General features: G+C 39.1%; 1 protein-coding gene across 1 annotated transcript; it reads left to right on the top strand.

Moving 5' to 3' along the window:
- Window positions 1-1291: 1291 nt before the first annotated feature.
- On the top strand, window positions 1292-2680 carry LOC308240234 (DDB1- and CUL4-associated factor 12-like protein 2; the record flags this gene model as incomplete). The annotated part of the gene is made up of 1 exon (XM_080653134.1): window positions 1292-2680. One exon carries the CDS (start codon window positions 1292-1294, stop codon window positions 2678-2680), a length of 1389 nt encoding a protein of 462 aa, XP_080509260.1.
- Between the last annotated feature and the right edge of the window lie 17236 nt (window positions 2681-19916).

Below are 19916 nucleotides of genomic sequence, written 5' to 3'. Positions count from 1 at the left end.
ACTCAATATATATATACACACACACACACATACACACACACACACACACACACACACACACATATATATATATATATATATATATGTGTGTGTATATATATATATATATGTGTGTGTGTGTATATATATATATATATATATATATATATGTGTGTGTGTGTGTGTATATATATATATATATATATATATATATATATATATATGAGGCCCGGTGCATGAATTCGTGCATGGGTGGGGTCCCGCCAGCCTGGCCAGGGGGAGGGGACATGGGTGGTTGGCCGGCCTGCCTGCTGGTCAAACTCCTGGTTGAGGGGACAATTTGCATATTAGCCTTTTATTATATAGGATATACACTGAGTGGCCAAATTATTATGCCTTCAGAGGTTATAATAATCTGGCCACTCAGTGTGTGTGTGTGTGTGTGTGTGTGTGTGTGTGTGTGTGTGTGTACTGTTTTTTAAACTGTTTTAAGACATCAGCAGGGGGGGCTGAAAAAAAGCTGCTGCAGAAGGAATCTAAGTGAGGGATAGGGGCGGGGGGGGGGTGCTCTATGCAGCTGCCAACCCCCATCCCACACTAAGTTCAAGGTCTAATCTTAATCAAGTGTCTCCCGGGCTGCAAGTACACATTTGTTTCTTTTTCAGACAATTGCCTGAGCTCCTTTTAGCCTCCTGCTTGAGGTTTCAAAATTGTATTTAAGTAAGGATTTTAAAAAGGCTGGTTGGCTGTTGTCCTGAAAGTAGTGAAATATTCCTTGTCTCTTAGTGGGGGTTCAGGACAGGCACACAAGGCAATCTTGGGTTCATGGCTCTTAGGCCCTCAGTACATTCCCTGCCCAAGAATCCCCACCACCACCCCCTGTGCCTGATTTGTGCTCCCTCCCACCACGCCTGCCAGTTCTTTGCTCCCGCCCTCCCTCCTCCCCCCCCCCCCCCCCCGCCCGCCAGCCCCTCCCACTCCAAACCCCCGCTTAGTTCTTGTCCCAGTCAACTGCGCTCTGGCCGCACTTCGCTACCTCGCCTAGTACCGCACCACAGCTCACGCCTCCGCGTACCTCCCAGACCTCGCAGTCCTCGCGCTCCTTCCCCAGCGCCGCGCCCTGGACTCGTTAGGCTCCACTACCCGCGGTCGCCCCAGACTCCTGGCCCTTGAGAGTTCGTTCGTCTGGCTGACTTGGAGGCTACTCCGCCCCTGCACCACCACAGCCAACACGGGTGCCACTCGCCGCCACCTCTGCCGCAGCACCGCAGCCTCCATCACCGCCATCACTTGCCCACCGCCTACCACGGCTATGGAGCAAACAGGTAGCAGGAAGCGGAAAGCGCCCGCCATCGAGGGGGCCGCTGCGAGCTCGTCGTCCCAGGGCTTGGTGGTGGCGGCTGGAGAGGGCCCGCTGTTGCTGCCCAAGAAGCAGAAGCGGCCGGCGACGCCGCGCTCGCTGGTGCCCTACCTGATGGGCCGCGAGGTGGGCGCGCAGGGCCGCGCGGGGTTCCCTGGCTTCGAGGACAAGCTGCGCGGCTACGCGGTGCAGAAGCTGCCAGAGCTGCTGCGAGAGCGCGAGCTGGCCCTGGGCACTCTCAACAAGGTGTTCGCGTCGCAATGGCTGAACGCCAGGCAGGTGGTGTGCGGCACCAAGTGCAACACGCTCTTCGTGGTGGACGTGCAGTCAGGCCAGATCACGCGAATCCCGCTCATGCAGGACCGGGGACCCGAGCCGGCTCGGGCCCAGCCAAGCTGTGGCATCCACGCCATCGAGCTGAATCCCTCCAAGACGCTTCTGGCCACCGGGGGCGAGAACCCCAACAGCCTGGCTGTCTACCATTTGCCCACCCTGGACCCCGTGTGCCTGGGCGACCGCCATGGCCACAAGGACTGGATCTTCGCCATCGCCTGGATGAGTGACACTGTGGCTGTGAGCGGGTCCCGCGATGGCACTGTGGCTTTGTGGAGAATGGATCCGGACATGGTCAATGGCAGCATTACCTGGCACAATGACGCGGGGCTCCCTGTGTACGCCCACATCCGTCCGAGGGACATGGACACCATCCCCAGGTCCAGCACTAACCCCAGTAACCGAAAGGTGCGGGCCCTGGCATTCAGTGGCAAGAACCAGGAGCTGGGAGCAGTGTCCCTAGATGGCTACTTCCACCTGTGGAAAGCCCGCAGCACCCTGTCCAGGCTGCTGTCCATCAGGCTGCCCTACTGCAGAGAGAACGTGTGCCTGACCTACTGCGATGAGTTGTCCCTGTACGCGGTGGGCTCCCAGTCCCACGTCTCCTTTGTGGATCCGCGCCAGCGCCAGCAGAACGTCCGGCCCCTGTGCTCCCGAGAGGGCGGCACTGGTGTGCGTTCCTTGAGCTTCTACCAGCACATCATCACCGTGGGCACAGGCCATGGCTCCCTGCTCTTCTATGACGTCCGTGCCCAGAAGTTCCTGGAGGAGAGGGCATCGTCCAACCTAGACTCCTCCCCAGAGCCCTCAGGGAGGAAGCTCAGGCTCACCTGTGGCAGAGGCTGGCTCAACCACGATAACCTGTGGGTGAACTACTTCGGAGGCATGAATGAGTTCCCCAACGCTCTCTACACCCACTGCTACAACTGGCCTGAGATGAAGCTCTTTGTGGCTGGGGGGCCTCTCCCTTCAGGCCTCCACGGGAACTACGCAGGCCTCTGGAGCTAAGGATGGCCACTGTGTTCTCCAAGTGCCCAGATTTTCCCTCTCATTTTCCTTTGTCAGGCTGTGTTTGTGCTATTAACTATATGTGGCTTTTGTCCTCCACTTGGAACTGCCCAACTTACCTGTGCTTAGTGTATTAAGCAGAGAGGGGTGGGGGAGAGGGAGAGAGAGTTGTCCTTCAGGCAAACAAAACTTGGCTTTAATACTTTTCTACAACCATTTAACAATCATTTTTAATTGTTATACCAAGATTCTGGGCTAATTCTTAGCTGTGTCCTCCCTTTAAGTCATTTATAAATTCTCTCTAATGCCATGTAGTCAGTTTTATAATTGTGTATCTTTTTCTTTGTTATCACTATTACATTAATACTGTTTCTGGTTATTTTTCATTTCAAATAGACAGTATATTAAGAACATTTTTAACTGAGTTGGTACATCTGTTCTGGAAAGCTAGCCATAGTTTTATAGCACTTTTTTAATTGGAAACTACATTCCAAGTTCTTGATTATCAACTTTTGAAAACATTCCATTTGCAAATTGTAGTCTTAGTGTTTATAGTTTGTAAGTTGTTGGTGCTAAACGTGCTTTTTAACAAAGTTTATTCTCTTTGAAAAAAGGAACTGTCCTACAATCTTGTTTTTGTAGCAAAAGTCTCAATTGGTCAGAACACTTCAGGGATGCAAGGGTTCTGCTGATTGAATTTAAAGAATTAAGCTAAAAACCTAATCAATCTTTTTTTTCTTCAACCCGTACTTAAGTTTTTATGACCTGTTGTAAAATAGATAAATGACAGTGTATTTTTTCACTTCTTGCCTTAGTACTGTCAAAAATTGTGAATATATTTGAATGTTTGTTGTTTAAGGAACTTGCATAGAGTTTCACTGCCATCACTCAAAGCAGGGATTGTAAGTGTAAAATTGTAGGCTGGGAAGAATGTATACTGACCCAGGTTATAGACTGGATAATTTTTCTGTTGCTATTTTTAATACCAAATATTATATCCGAGCATACATTAAATTTTCCAATCATACTTAGCAGTTAAGTCACAAGAAAAAACACAAAGAAGAAATATAAGCTCAATCCCTACTCCTTTTGAAAAAGATTCTTAATTTGTAAAGTCCAAATTAATGTTATTTTGTGAATTTAAAAGATTCTTACGTAAAGTAGAATAAATATATTGGTAAAAAGTAGTGATGTTATAACCCTCATGTAATAGCATATGGTTTTCAAGGACACAAGATGTTTATTTCAAGAACTTGGGCTGGTGATTAAATATAAATGGGATTACGTTGAAGAAAAGTACTTTGGGGCTCAGATAAATACAAATTGTGGATTGTTAGGAAAGCAGGTTGTACTGCTCCCTTTGTGAGAATACTGGAAGTGAGAAGGGAGATTGGACCTTTCTCAAACCTGGCCAGGTTTTGCTGACCTTGGATTAGTTTTGTGGTGTCTGTTTTTCCTTAAATGTTTTGACACTCAGATGCTGCCTTGGTGTTGATGTACTACATGCTGTTCAGTTGCAAATCTGAACCAAGTAATATAATGAGCTGTACTGAACGTGAGTTTAGAAATACAGAAAAAAAGCTTTAGTTTATAGAGATTGTTTTAACAAGTTTATATAGTTGTTATATTAGCAGTGAGATGTATTTGAGTGCATGTGTCTCCAACTCAGTTGCATATGTCTTGAGAGCAGAGACTATAACTGTCATCTTTATATTCTCTCATTTCTCCACTAATGCCTAGCAAATCATTGGCCACTGGTAAATATTTACTGAACGAATGTGTTTTTTCTCTGGAGATTTAAAGTTCAAGGCTATTAAAAATGAGTAAGTGCATAAATAAATAAATAAATAAATAAATAAATAAAATTAACTTTTAAATAGTATGGAATCCTGTTGTGTTCCCCCTCTTTTTCTTAAAATTTGCCCTAATTTATTTCCAGGTTCAGCCATGGTGCTTATCCATTTGTGATACCAGAAGATAAAGGAACATGTATAAATTATAATGGCACTGGAATTTGATATTTTCACTTGCAAATACTTAGATTTGAAGATTTCTTTTAATTTTTTTTCATAAATTAGTTTTTTTAACTTTACTTTTATTGTTGACACTATTACAGATGTCCCCATCCCCCCTTTGCCTACCTCCACCAAGCCCCCACCCCTTTCCCTCTCATAATACCACACAGTAGTCTGTGTCTAAGGGTTGTGCATATATGTTCTTTGGCTAATCTCTTCACCTTCTTTCATCTAATTCCCTCTCCCCTTCAATAGCCATCAGTCTGTTCTTGTATCCATGCCTTTGTTTCTATTTTTTTCGTCAGTTTAGATTCCACATAAAAGTGAATATCTCTAATTTGTTCTCTGGCTTGGCCCTTCATTACTGACTCACTCTTAAATTTCTCATAATTTAGGGTATAACTTTTTAATGCCAAATCACATGCCTTACCTTTTAAAAAACTAAGTAACTTAAGTATGTATGTATTTGTAGTATGTAGAAACTTAAGTATTTGGAAATATTTTCTAGTTCAGAGATAAAGTGAGATACAGAAGTACAATGAATTGTGTAACCTGTGAGTGTGAAATAATTGAAAATGTAACCTTGCCAGCACTCTAAGAAACCCATAAATATAATTCACTTAACATACACAAGAGAAAGCATATCTTTATGTATAAATTATCTATCACTATTGGCTGAAAAAGCTTAGTTGCTTATAACTATGCATAAAAAAATGTTAGTTGCCTTTATCTCTAACTACATATTTGCATATTCCTCCCCAAGCATATTGCTGACTCAAAAATTTATGTTACTCCCCTTTACTCTTTGGATTGATTCCCCAAAGGGGGAAGAAAGAAATTACTAATCAAGGATGTCCACTGAAATAAATTAAGATGACTCCTCTGGAAAAAATTAATCTGTTAAATATACTCTAGCATTGATGATAAACAAAATAGAATCCTCTAGAGGTTGACTTTTATCCGGCTGTACTCAGTGTTGAGCAAGTTGTCAAAATTTTCCATTAGTTGCTAATTTAGAGTGATTTTAGAAAGCAATTCACAAAGCCTTTCCAGATGTTTTACTGACAGCTTCCTAATCTCTGCAAGTCTTGGGTAACCTAGATACATTAAATAAGCCACTATGTGAGCTGCTCCGGGATGCAGTTCAGTGAGAACAATGTACTAATGTGAACGAAAGGCTACATAGACCACAGGTGTTTGCTTTAAGGGATGTTATTTTCAGATGTGCTCACAGGGCTGCCTAAAAGTATTTAGCACTTCTGGCCTGCTGCAAATCCAGAGACATCTACATTGGAGTGTGGCATCAGCGTAAGGGCCATGTGGTTACAGGGGGTTGCCATGAAAGTCAGACTCATCCTCAAGAAGGATTTTTGCATAGACAATGGTCTTGACTTCCCTCTACCACCTTTTTTTTAAACTCTCAGTGACATCCCAGACAGAATAAGCACTTAACCTTTTCATGTTTCTATACTGAATGTTTTGTTATTTTTAAAATATTTTATTACTCTTTTCGAGAGAGAGGAAGGGAGGAGGATAGAGAACAGAAACATCTATGAGAGAGAAACATCATCAATTGATCAGCTGCCTCCTGCACGCCCCCCAAAGGGGATAGAGCCTGCAACCCAGACATGTGCCCTGACCAGGAATCAAACCAAGGGCTTCTTGGTTCCTGGGTTTTCCTGGGTTGATGCCATACCAGCTGGAAGTTATTATTTTTATTATAGCATTTATCAGACTGTAGTGCAGTTAACTATGGGAATATCTAATCCCCTCCCCCATTTGAATGTGAACTGTCATCCTGACACCTAGCCCAATAGGCTGCATACATAAGGCACTGAGAAGTCCAGTTCAATGACTAATAATTAACTCTTTGAAATCAATGACTTTATCAGATGAGTTGAGCAAAACATTAAAGAATGTAATAAGGATTAGAATGATGGATGAAGAATATACTGAAACAGGCCCCATGGCAGTGATAATGGCAATTCATAGCATGGAAAAATGTGGGTAGGCAGCAGAAACTTTGATTACTTAACAGTTTTGTAAACAGCTGATACTGGATCTGGGACACCAAGATGAAACAGAATAAATTTTATTTTAGAATAAAAAAAACCTAGCTCTATTATTTGCTTACTGAGTAGCCATCAGTGTGTTGCTTAACTTCTCTAAACCTGACCTTATGTTACTGATTGTTCTGTCTCCAGCATCTAGCATATTACCTGATACCTATATTATTTGATTATTACAGTTTTACAAGGAAATTTTTATGTGCATTGTGGAAAGTTACACATACAGAAAAGTGAAATATAAGAAAACAAAAAAGCCTAATTTCTGCCAGCCAGACATTACTAATATTAACAATTTGGTGTATATCATTTTAGGATATATATATATATATATATATATATATATATATATATATATTAGTATTGCAGTCATTTCTACAATTGTTTTGTAATCTGCTTTTATTAATTAATAATTACATCTTTCCATGGCAATAAATATTCATATTAACTAATATTCAGGATATTTTTAATGTGCACAGGTTGAAATTTTACATAGATTGTTTGATGCACATCTCCCATTACATAAATCATTAGAATGACATACCAGACATTTAACGCAATGTAAGATTGTATACCTACTCAAACCTCAGGAGTTAATCTTAAACATTTATTATATAGTGATATCTCTGTGTAGATGATTGCTGAATTCAGTGATTTTCAGACATTGGAGTACATCAGAGCCACTTGCACATATTTTTAAAGTGAGAGATGCTCAAGTCTCAACTCAGACATACTGAAACCGAATTTCCTTGTGAAAACACCATTTTATTTCAGTGTTTTCAAATCAATCTCTTCAAAAACAAAATGTAGCAGTAACCACAAAATAGATGATCTTCCCTAGAGGTTTATAAATGTAGTATTAGATAAAAATATTGATTTATTAGTAACTATACAAACTCACTAATGATTTTAAAAAGGTAAATATAGTATTAAAGTTATACAAACTACAATAAGAATATGGAGAGAATAGCAATTCTGTCTGGGAAGTTCATGAAGGGTTACCAGAACAGGAGATGCTTGAGTTGGTTCATTTTTAAAATAGAATAAGAGTGGAGAAGGAGAGCTAACATTGTTTTAAAAGTATATTGTGAGTGTCTATACTAAGAGCACATACATACATACATACATAGCCATTACAGTTTGATCTTGTGGAATTTGAAATGCCTGTGGAATATCTAGATGAAAATGTCTGGTTGGCAGTTAGAAATTTGGATCTAGAGCTTATAAAAGAGGTTGGGTTTAGAGATACAAATGGAGAGTCATCACTATAGAAATGGTACTTAGGAGAGGTGGGGAAGGGTGTAGTATCTCAGAATTTAGGTCTTCTGGTTCTCATTCCAAAACCAACTGATATTTAATAGATCTGCACGTGCATTACTATATGCCTGGCACATAGTAGGTAATTAATGATTTGTAGGTAGATGGCTAAATGTAGGTTTGTTTATTGAATATTAAACACTCTTCAATACTCCCAAGAGTAGTATTTCATTTTTTCATTTGGTAATGATCAATTTTTAAATTCTCCCAATGCAATCACATTAGCCAAAAGAACAAAAAGGAAATCTACCCAATGTTACTGTGTTTTATTATTATTTTACTAGAGGCCCAGTGCACGAAATTCTTGCACTGGTAGGGTCCCTAGCAGCTGCCAGCTGCCAGCCAGGGCTTCCCTCCCTTCCCTTGGCCAGCCCCGCCCCCTGGTCAAACTCCCAGATGAACTCCCAGTTGAGGGGACAATTTGCATACTACACTTTTATTATATAGGATTATTATTTATTATTAACATTAACAAGGGATAGTGTTGAATTTGAGGCTGGCAACTGAGAGAGGTATTATCACTTGGTCAGAAGGGAAAGAGAGTGGGAAAAGGACTCAATCTTGAAAAGGGCATTGGTATGGAGAGGGATTCCTGCTGTGTTTTAAATAAAGACATCTACACTGAGTGGCCAGAGTATTATGATCTCTGAATGCATAATAATCTGTCCATTCAGTGTATATCTTATATAATAAAAGGCTAATATGCAAATTGTCCCCTCGACCAGGAGTTCCACCAGCAGGCAGGCCGGCCAACCACCCATGTCCCCTCCCCCTGGCCAGGCTGGTCGGACCCCACCCATGCACAAATTCATGCACCGGGCCTCTAATATATATATATATATACTGAGTGGCCAGATTATTATGCATTCAGAGATCATAATAATCTGGCCACTCAGTGTATATTTTGGTTAGATGTGTTTTTGCATCCTTTGTAGAATATAGCCATTCTAGAGTTGGGCAAAAAGGCTAAATATTGATGATACCTTCCTTACAAACGACTTTTCTATTTTTCCATTTTGGAGGTACAGTTCACTGAAGCAAACACATTGATGATGTCAATGAGAGTAATGGTGCTACTTTCGCCCTTTTTAATGCCATTATTGCGCCATTCTCTGTTTCCACCTAAGGCATTAATATTTCATGTTGATTAAATTTTAACATCTAAATTGCCCTTTTATGTTACACACAAATGATAAACTTGAATGTTCCAGTGAGAGGGCAGCAACTTTAGTTTCCTATAGGCTCCTAGTAAATTTATCAAATAACATTGCCCAGCACCTCAAAAATGACTAACTTTTATTTCTTCTTCTTTACTAACCCAGAGTTAGGGGCTTTAATGTGTATTTTCTTTTTGAGTTACACTTTATTTGACTAAAACTAGACCCCCATTTTGCACAATAAATGCATTCCTTGACATTTGTACATGAAGCACATTTTTTAAAATGGCATCAAATATTCCCATTGACTCACATTATAATTTTAGAAGTGTCATCTTTATTATGAATTGATTTCCAATTGACAGTGATTTCTAACACATTGCCATTGCCTCCAACTCTGAGACATGTACTATAGTCTTCAAATAAAAGCTAAGTGATGTAATGGAATCCCCTATTTTAAGGAATATTAAAGGATATTTCCAGAATGTGATAAATTAAGCCCTATTTCATTTGTATAGAAAATGGGATTTCTTAAAATAGAACATCTTGTAATTTGGCTTGCTCTACATTTATTTATCATGAGCCAGAGAAAATTCTAAGATATCCTCATATGTCATGCTTAAAGCTCTCTTCTTTCTTTTCCCCTGGTCTTTCTTTATGGAGATTGCTCTAAGTAAAAGCATTTGGTATATGGATACCCCAGAGGAATCTTAAATAATACTTTGGTTTTTCTCTCTATTTTAAACTTTTAAAAACTTGGGGTATTTAAATTGGCTTTTTAAAAGACTGGTTAGTTAACATCATGCTAGAATGAGTGTGGTTCTAAAAATAATGAGAATAAATATTTCCATAATTGTCTTAAGATCAGGGGCTGAGAAGAAAAATTTTAATTTTTAATTTTCAGTTATGGTAAAATATATATAACAAAATTTACCATCTTAACTAGTTTTTTCATTTTTATTAACTTTACTGGGGTGACACTAGTTAACAAAATTATACAGGTTTCAGGTGCATAGTACCACAACACATCATCTATACACAGTACTGTGTGTTCACCACCCAAGGTCAAGTCTCCTTCCATCACCATTTATTACCCCTATACACTCCTCCACCTTCTCTCTCTCCCCCAAGAAATCACCATATTGTTGTCCATGTTCATGAGATTTTTCTCTCTTTTTTTTGTTTTTGCTCAATCCCTCTACCCCCACCGCAACCCAGCTCTCCCAACTCTCCCTACCCCCTGAGAGCTGTCAGCTTGCTCTCTATGAGTCTGTTTCTATTTTGCTTGGGAGTTCATTTTTTTATTAGATTCCACATATGAGTAAAATCATTTAGTAGTTGTCTTTCTCTGACTGGCTTATTTCACTTAGCAAAATATTCTCCAGGTCCACCTATGCTATTGCAAAGGGTGAGAGTTAATTCTTTTACAGAACAATAGTATTCCATTGTGTAAATGTACCACAGCTTTTTTTATCCACTCACCTACTGATGGACACTTGGGCTGCTTCCAAATCTTGGCTATTGTAAATAATGCTGCAATGAACATAGGAGTGCATATATTCTTTCGAATCAGTGTTTCAGGTTTCTTTGGGTAAAGAAAAAAAAGTGGAATCACTGGGTCATAAAGCAGTTCCATTTTTAGTTTTTTGAGGAAATTCCATCCTGTTTTCCATGGTGGCTGCACCATTTGCATTCCCAACAATAGTGCATGAGGGTTCCTTTTTCTCCACATCCTCACCTCTACATCTTACTATTTTCAAGCATATAGTTCAGTAGTGTTCAGTATATTCACATTTTTGTGTAACTAATCTCTAGGACTTTTTCATCTTTAAAACTGATATTCTATACCCATTAAACAACTTCCCATTCCTCCCTCCACACCAGTCTCTGGCAACCATCATTCTATTTCATGAATTTGACTACTCTCAGTACCTCAGTTAAGTGGAAGCATACAATATCTAGCTTAATTCACTTTGCACAATTTATTTCCTCAAGGTTCATCTATATTGTAGCATGTGTCAAATTCCATTCCTTTTTATGGCTGAATAATATTCCATTGTATGTTTATAGCATATTTTGTTGATCCATCCATTTGTAGAAGGACACTTGGGTTACTTTCACCTCTTGGCTATTGTGAATATTGCTGCCATGAACATGGGTGTACAAATAGTTTTTGTAGACTCTGTTTTGAAATCTTTTGAATATATACCCACAGGTACAAATGCTGGATCTTATGGTAATTCTGTTTTTAATTATTGTTTTCCATAGCAGCTACACCATATTACATTCCAACTAACAGTGCAGAAGGATTCCAACTTCTCCACATCCTTGCCAACTTTTATTTTCTGTTGTTTTGATAGTAGCCATCCTAAAGGGGTGTGAGGTGTCAAGATTGTTTTTTAAACTTGTTTTGATTTATAATTGCCTTATACAGATATTTCATCTCACTCCTTAAGTGTTTTAATAGTACTTGTGGAACAGAACATATAACTGTGATTATCATGAGAAAAAATCATGATGATTTAAGTATGGACAAGATATTCTTAAAATACATCACACATATAGAATATCTATTTTCTTGATATATTCTATTTTAAAAGGTAATACATTGGAGATATTAAAAATTATAGTTTGGCCCTGACTGGTTTGGCTCAGTGGATAGAGCGTCGGCCTGTGGACTGGGGGGTCCCGGGTGGTCCCGGGTTCGATTCCAGTCAAGGGCATGTACCTTGGTTGCGGGCACATCCCCAGTAGGGGGTGTGCAGGAGGCAGCTGATCGATGTCTCTCTCTCATCGATGTTTCTAACTTTCTATCCCTCTCCCTTCCTCTCTGTAAAAAATCAATAAAATATATTTTAAAAAAATTATAGTTTGAACTATCACTTTATTTTATTCTCAATACATTTAACCTCCAATATACTATTTAGTTGAACACATCTAGTGTTCTTAACTAGATGTAAGGAAAAAGTTTTATCTTAAATACTATTCTTGGTGTGTTTTGAGGGGAAATCCCTATATTTAAAAATCAATTTTAAAGAGTGGTGAAAGTGGAAATTCCTGTTTTGTTCTTGACCTTAAGGGAAACACTTTTAGTTTTTGTCCATTGAGTATGATGCTTGTTATAGGTTTTTCATATATAGCCTTTAATATTGTGAGGTATGATACTTTTATTCTCACTTTCCTGAGAGTATTTATCCTAAATGGGTGCTGGATTTTATTGAATGTTTTTATTGATATGATTATATGATCTTTGTATTTCAGTTTGTTTATATGATGTATCACGTTTATTGATTTGCAGATATTGTACCAGCCTTGCATCCCTGGAATAAATCCCACTTGGTCATGGTGTATGATTTTTCTAATGTAATGCTGGATCTGATTTGCTAGAAATGTGTTGAGGATTTTAGCATCTAAGTTCATCAGGGATATTGGCCTGTAGTTCTCTTTCTTTGTAGTGTCTTTATCTAGTTTTAGAATTAGGGTAATGCTGGCCTCATAAAAAGGGCTTTGAAGTCTTCCCTCCTCATGCATTTTTTGAAATAGTTTGAGAAGGATAGGCATTAGATCTTCCTTGAATGTTTGGCAAAAGTCTCCTGTGAAGCCATTTAGTCTAGGACTTTGGTTTGCTAGGAGGTTTTTTTTAAATTATTACTTAAATTTCATTAGTTGTTATCAGTCTATTCAGGTTTTCTGGTTCTTCCTGACTGAGTTTTAGAAGACCTTATGCTTTGGGGAATTTGTCCATTTCATCGGGGTTGTCTAATTTGTTGGCACAAAGTTGTTCATAATATTTTCTTAAAACCCTTTGCATTTCTGTGATGTCAGTTGTTACTGCATCTCTTTTATTTCTGATTTCATTTATTTGGGTCTTCCCTCTTGGTTTCACTGATCTTTTGTATTGCTTATTTAGTATGTATGTCATTTCTTTCTTCTCTGATCTTTATTATTTCCTTCCTTCTACTTACTCTGGGCTTTTCTTTTAAAAAATATTTTTATTGATTTTGAAAATGAAGGGAGAGAGAGAAACATCACTGATGAGAGAGAATCATTGATCAGCCACTTCCTGCACACCCCACACCGGGGATCCAGCCCATAATCTGGGCATGTGCCCTGACTGGGAATCGGACCATGACCTTCTGATTCATAGATTGACTCTCAACCAACGAGGCACACCACGGGGCATTCTAGGCTTTTATTGTTCTTCTTCTAGTTCTCTTATATGTAGGATCAGATTGTTTATTTGATATTTTTCTTGCTGCTTAATTATATAGCAGGTAGGCATGTAATGCTATGAATTTCCCTCTCATAACTGCTTTCAACGTGGCTTACAGATTTGGTGCTGTTGTGTGTTCATTTTCATTTGTTTCCAGGTAATTTTTTATTTCTTCCTTGATCTTATTGGTACCCCATGCATTGTTTAATAACATGCTATTTACCCTCCATGTGTTTGAATGATTTGAGGTGGATTTCTAGTTTCATGCCACTGTGATCTGAGAAGATGTTTGATATGATTTAAATCTTCTTGAATTTGTTAAGACTTATTTTGTCTCCTAACATGAGGTTTATCTTTGAGAATGTACCATGTGCATCTTAGAGGAATGTATATTCTGCTGCCATGAGGGAAAATGTTTTGTAAATATCAATGAAATCCATCAGATCTAGTGTGTAGTTTAGACTGTAAAAAAGAAGGAGCTCTTACCCTTTAGGATGGCATGAGTAGACTTGGAGGTTATTATGCTAAGTGAAGTAAGGCAGTCAAAGAAATACAAACACCATATGATCTCATTTATATGTGGAATCTAATGAACAAAATAAGCTGACCAACAAAATAGATCCAGAGGTAGGGGTACATGGAACAGACTGACAGATCTCAGAGGGTTGGAGGTGAGGTGGACTGGATAAAAGAAGGTGAAGAGATTAGCCAAAAAACATATATGAATAGCCCATGGACACAGACAACAGAGTGGTAAAGGGCAGGGAGGGGCAAGGGCTTGGTGGAGGTGGGAAAAGAAGAGAAAACTGGGTACATCTGTAATTGTTTTAAAAATAAATAAATTAATGAATAAAATTTAGAAATAACTAACAATCATTTTTCACACATCAATGTGTTGCTTACAATTGACCTTAGACTGAAGCTTCTTAGGAGTGTCTGGGGAAATAACATTATAAATTGAAGGTAGATATGTCACTATCAGTAGAAGCTAATAGAACAAAGCATCATAGAAAGTTTGAACACCTGAAACTAATTTTAAACTTAGTGTTAGAGTGTACTGCTAAAAAAAAAAAAATCTGTTTTAAATATTGAATGAAATAAACTACCTCTTGTGGTCCAGTCTGTTTTACAGATCAAATTACACAACCAACAAGAAACTATTTAACCACTCGGTAAGTAACCTAATATTTCAGAAAATAAAATATTTTAAAATAGCCATCTTAAAATTCTATGTATCTTCAAAGATCTAGTCTCATTCTAGACCGTCAAAATTTCTGGAGAGTTTATAATCAGGAAAAACATATAAAAATATGTAAAAGTAGAGTGCCAAGGAATTTTTAATCTCTTTGATTTACTATCTACATTTATACATTTTTAAAATTTTTATTTATTGATTTTTGAGACAGAGAGAGAAAGAGAAAGAGAGAGAGAGAGAGAGAGAGAGAGAGAGAGAGATCGATTTGTTGTTCCACTTATTTTTATGCATTCATTGGTTGATTCTTGTATATGTCCTGACCAGGGATCAAACCAGCAACCCTGGCGTATCAGGATGATATTCTAACTAACTGAGTGATCCAGCCAGGGCTATTTATACATTTTATAATGGCTAGCATTTTTCTTTTTAAAAGAACACTTTAAAGCCAATTATAAATAAAGTGCTAAATACCAAACTTGCATATTTTTACCACTTTACTATCATTAGTGATTTACTTACATATTTTCTATATCGTAAGCATCTTGCAAGACCATGGCTTTTGAATGTTTACCCCCCCAATAAATGCCTAACATATTTTGAAAACATTGATTTTCTGGTTTTGTAAGTAAAAATGAGATTTGTCTTTCTGCATGTGTAGGAGGAGCATCTCACTTTATTATAAATGAGAATTGCAACACACAGACACATACACACACACACATATATATATATCCTATCTTATAAAAGAGTAATATGCAAATTAAGCATCACTCCACGACAAAAATGGTGACACCCATAGCCACAAGATGGCAGCGCCTAGTCTTCTCAGCCCCGCAGGAGTCCCCCAGTCCCAGGGATGGCTGCCGCTGAGAGCCGGGCAACCCTGGGTGTCCAGCTGGGAGGCGCCCGTGCCCTTATGGAGCGTTTCAAGTACTGATGATTCTACCAACGGAAAAGTTAAGAGAAAGAGAGGACAGAAAAGGAATAAAAGGAGAAAAGAAAGAAAGGACAAAAGATGAAACATCAAGAAAAAGAAAGAGAAGGAAAAAAGGAAGAAACAACCACATGATATCACCTTTCCAAGGTCTCATGAAATTCCTGTTTAAGGAGTTTATTTTATGACACTTTTAGTTTGGGTTTACATTTTTACTGGTTTGTCAAGACCACGGCAGGTACACTGTCCAATATGTTTTTTTAAATATATTTTATTGATTTTTTACAGAGAGGAAGGAAGAGGGATAGAGTTAGAAACATCTATGAAAGAGAAACATTGATTAGCTGCCTACTGCACACTCCCCACTGGGAATGTGCCCCAACCAAGGTACATGCCCTTGACCAGAATCAAACCTAGGACCCTTGAGTCTGCAGGCTGACTCTCCATCCACTGAGCCAAACCAGTTAGGGCTGTCCAATATGTTAAAGAAAAAACCCTATCTAATAAAGAGGGAATATGCAGGGGAGGGCATTTGGGGGTGACCAGGCTGTCAGGGGAGAGCAGTTGGGGACGATCGGGCCGGCAGGGGAGCAGTTAGGCATCGATCAGGCTGGCAGGGAAGGGTAGTTGGGAGGGACCAGGCCTGCAAGGGAGGGCAGTTGGGGGCGATCAAGCCTGTAGGGGAGGGCAGTTAGGGGTGACCAGGCCTGCAGGGGAGGGCAGTTAGGGGTGACCAGGCCTGCAGGGGAGGGCAGTTAGGGGAAAACAGGCTGGCAGGGGAGCAGTTAGGCATCAATCAGGCTGGCAGGGGAGTGGTTAGGGGGTGATCAGGCTGGAAGGTAGAAGTGGTTAGGGGCAATCAGGCAGGCAGGTGAGCAGTCGGGAGCCAGCAGTCCCAGATTGTGAAAGGGATGTCCAACTGCCTGTATCGGGCCTAAACAGGCAGTCAGACATCCCCCTAGGGGTCCCAGATTGGAGAGGGTGAAGGTTGGGCTGAGGGACACCCCCCCCCCAGTGCACAAATTTCGTGCACCGGGCCTCTAGTATATATATAATGGATTTGGATATTTTTCATATATATAGTTCTAAATAGTCCCATTAACATTGTTTTTACCTTCAAGAGTTGTTATGTTGGGTTATGAGAGGAGGCTGTCACTGGTATATTCTAATTATGGGGGCTATTTACATCTTGTTTGCTCCAAAAATTCCAGTAAGATCACACATATTTCTATTCATATTCAGTAATGTTAGTACAATAAAATTACATAGTCACCATATTAATTTCCAAATAGTTGTTCAGCATCATATGTGTTTATTACTGAGAATAGCAAGTATATCCTGGAATAAAAAGCAAACTTCATTTTTTTCACCTTTTTGAGAAAATGTTGATGAGAAGTAACACAAACAACTAACATTCCATTGAATTTGACCATTTATAAATGCATGATCCCATTTTGCAGAAAGTAGTGGCTATTATATTTTTTTTCTTTTTGATTCAAATATGAGACAACCATAAAATGGCTGAATCCCTAGAAGAAACATTTATTTTACACCCAAACCAGTATGGAATTAAAAATATGTCATTTTTATTAGCCTCACTTTTTTTATTATTTCTATCAATTTAAAACAACAAGAATCATTATACCAGCTCTTATGAGGTGAACAGTTTACTCCTTGAGTATAAGTTGTAATTGCTTTGAAATTATGTATTGATTCAAGGCATTGAATAGCATCTCAGTGATAAGTCTGGGAAATATTGAGGCAAGTTAAAATTATCTTCAAGAATCTTGCAAGTAATGCAGCCACTACTGATTCATTTACAGATGCCCATACATTCCTATAATATCTCCCCTCTTAAATTTTCATCATGATTTACTGTGACATCACTGAGGCTTTGAGATAAGCCTTACATAGGATTTCCTAGGTGTTTCTGTCTGCCATGCTAAAATATATCTCTAAACACCTGACATTTAGGAGTGGCTTACTCCCTAAAGTGAACTGCAAATATTGTTCTATATTACTTCTAATGGAAGCTTTAATCATCCCATTTTTTTAACGTATCCCACAACTCAGCAATAAACAGGCACCATTGCATAACTCCTATCTACTAGGTTTGTTTTATACCATTGATATCTTATAAATATGTAATTTATATCTATCTATCTATCTATCTATCTATCTATCTATCTATCTATCTATCTATCTATAAAAGCCCAAGTGACCGAATGACCAGTTGACTGGTTGTTATGATGTGCACTGACCACCAGGGGCAGATGCTCAATGCAGGAACTGCCCCCTAGTGGTCAGTGCGCTCCCACAGTGGGAGTGCTGCTCAGCTGACTGGTGGGTGCCAGATGCCCGGCTCACTGTTGGCAGGGCGCAGTTGCAGCGGGCAAGCCTCTTTCGCCTCCACAGCAGCACTGCTATGTGGTGGGTGGCGGCGTCAGGAACAGTGGGGCTGGGATGAGCAGGAGCGGCATGGCGCCTGGCCTGGCTCAGGCTCCTCCCTAGCTGCCTGCTGCTTCATGCACTACTACATTCCTCAGGGGATGTTGGACTGCCGACTTTGGCCCGATCCCCTGGCCTGCGGGGATCAGACCGAAACCAGGAGTCCAACATCCCCAGAGGGGTCCCAGATTGCAAGAGGGCACAGGCCAGGCTGAGGACCCTAGTATAAATATAAAAATAAATAAGCATAAATATAATTCATGTATTTCTATGAATAGAGGTGTTATTTACTTTTCTGTCAGTTGTATTTTCAATATCTTCCTGGAATCAAATTTTCCAAAACATAAATTGAAATCTTTTTATGAGATACAGAGTTATTAAAGTTACAAAGCACATTGTGAATGTGAGTCAGAAGTTAGTATAAAATAGAAATGCTTACATATGTAACTATACTTAGTCTTGAGATAATTATGTAAAATGTTTCATTAGTCTTTACAATAATCTTTACTTAGCCTGTACAAAGTGGATGTATTTTATGAACTATTAAAGGTATAAGAGCTGAATCCATATAGAAAATGTTTATGTACTCAACAGGGCAACAAAAAATTATATAGCAGTTTATTCAGCTAAACTAGTGCTCTTCTCAGAACCTCAAAATTCAAAAGATGAGGACTATACCAAGAAAATAATAGGTTCAAAGGGAAGGATCATTCAGAGAGCAAATATTATAAAATTATTAAAATAATTTATGGATGTGTACTTTTGAAACACAAATACTGGACATGGTCCCATGGATTTGGAGTTATAGAAAACTTGCTAAAACATGGTAGTAATTAACTAATTTTCCAATAGGTCATTGCTAGTCATGGCTTTTTTCCCAGACATTCCTTCTCTGTATGCGCTTTTTAGTTTTTCTCCAGAGGTTGAATGGGGATGATTTTTAAAGTATCTTTAAAAAATACATGTCCAAGGCAAATATACACATTACATTTTATTTCTCTCTGATTTTTGTGTGAATATCTAAAATATATATTGCCTGTGATCCTATTGGATGAAAAACTTATTTGTTCCTTTTGTGTTTTCAAATGCAAATGGTAATAAAAGCCACAATAAATATTTTTATTAAGGTATTATATGTGTACATATCTTACCATTGCCCCCCCCACCACACTCCCATACATGCCCTCACCCCCCAATGTTTTGCATCTGTTGGTTACTCTTATATGCATGCATATAAGTCCTTCAGTTGATCTCTTATTTCCCCCACCTCTCCCTAACCTTACCGCTGTAATTTGACAGTCTGTTTCATGCTTTACTGCCTCTGTATCTATCTTTTTGTTCATCAGTTTATAATGTTTTTCATTATCCCCAAATGAGTGAGATCATGTGGTATTTTTCTTTCATTGACTGGCTTATTTCACTTAGCATAATGTTCTCTAATTCCATCCAGGTGCCTACAAATGGTAGTAATTCCTTCTTTTTATGGAAACATAGTATTCCATTGTGTAGATGTACCATAGTTTTCTGATCCAGTCATCTGCTTACCGGCACCTAGGCTGTTTCCAAATCTTAGCTATTGTAAATTGTGCTGCTATGAACATAGGGGTGCATATATCCTTTCTGATTGGTGTTTCTAGTTTCTTAGGATATATTCCTAGAAGTGGGATTACTGGGTCAAATGGGAGTTCCATTTTCAGTTTTTTGAGGAAACTCCATAGTGTTCTCCACAGTGGCTGCACCAGTCTGCATTCCCACCAGCAGTGCACGAGGGTTCCTTTTTCTCCGCATCCTCGCCAACACTTGTCATTTGTTGATTTGTTGATGATAGCCATTCTTACAGGTGTGAGATGGTATCGCATTGTCATTTTGATTTGCATCTCTCGGATAATTA

Source organism: Plecotus auritus (genome assembly GCF_963455305.1).
Source record: "Plecotus auritus genome assembly, chromosome: X".
Classification (NCBI taxonomy): domain Eukaryota; kingdom Metazoa; phylum Chordata; class Mammalia; order Chiroptera; family Vespertilionidae; genus Plecotus; species Plecotus auritus.
The sequence above is the reverse complement of the archived record's forward strand: the minus strand, read 5'-3'. Positions and strand labels throughout refer to the sequence as shown.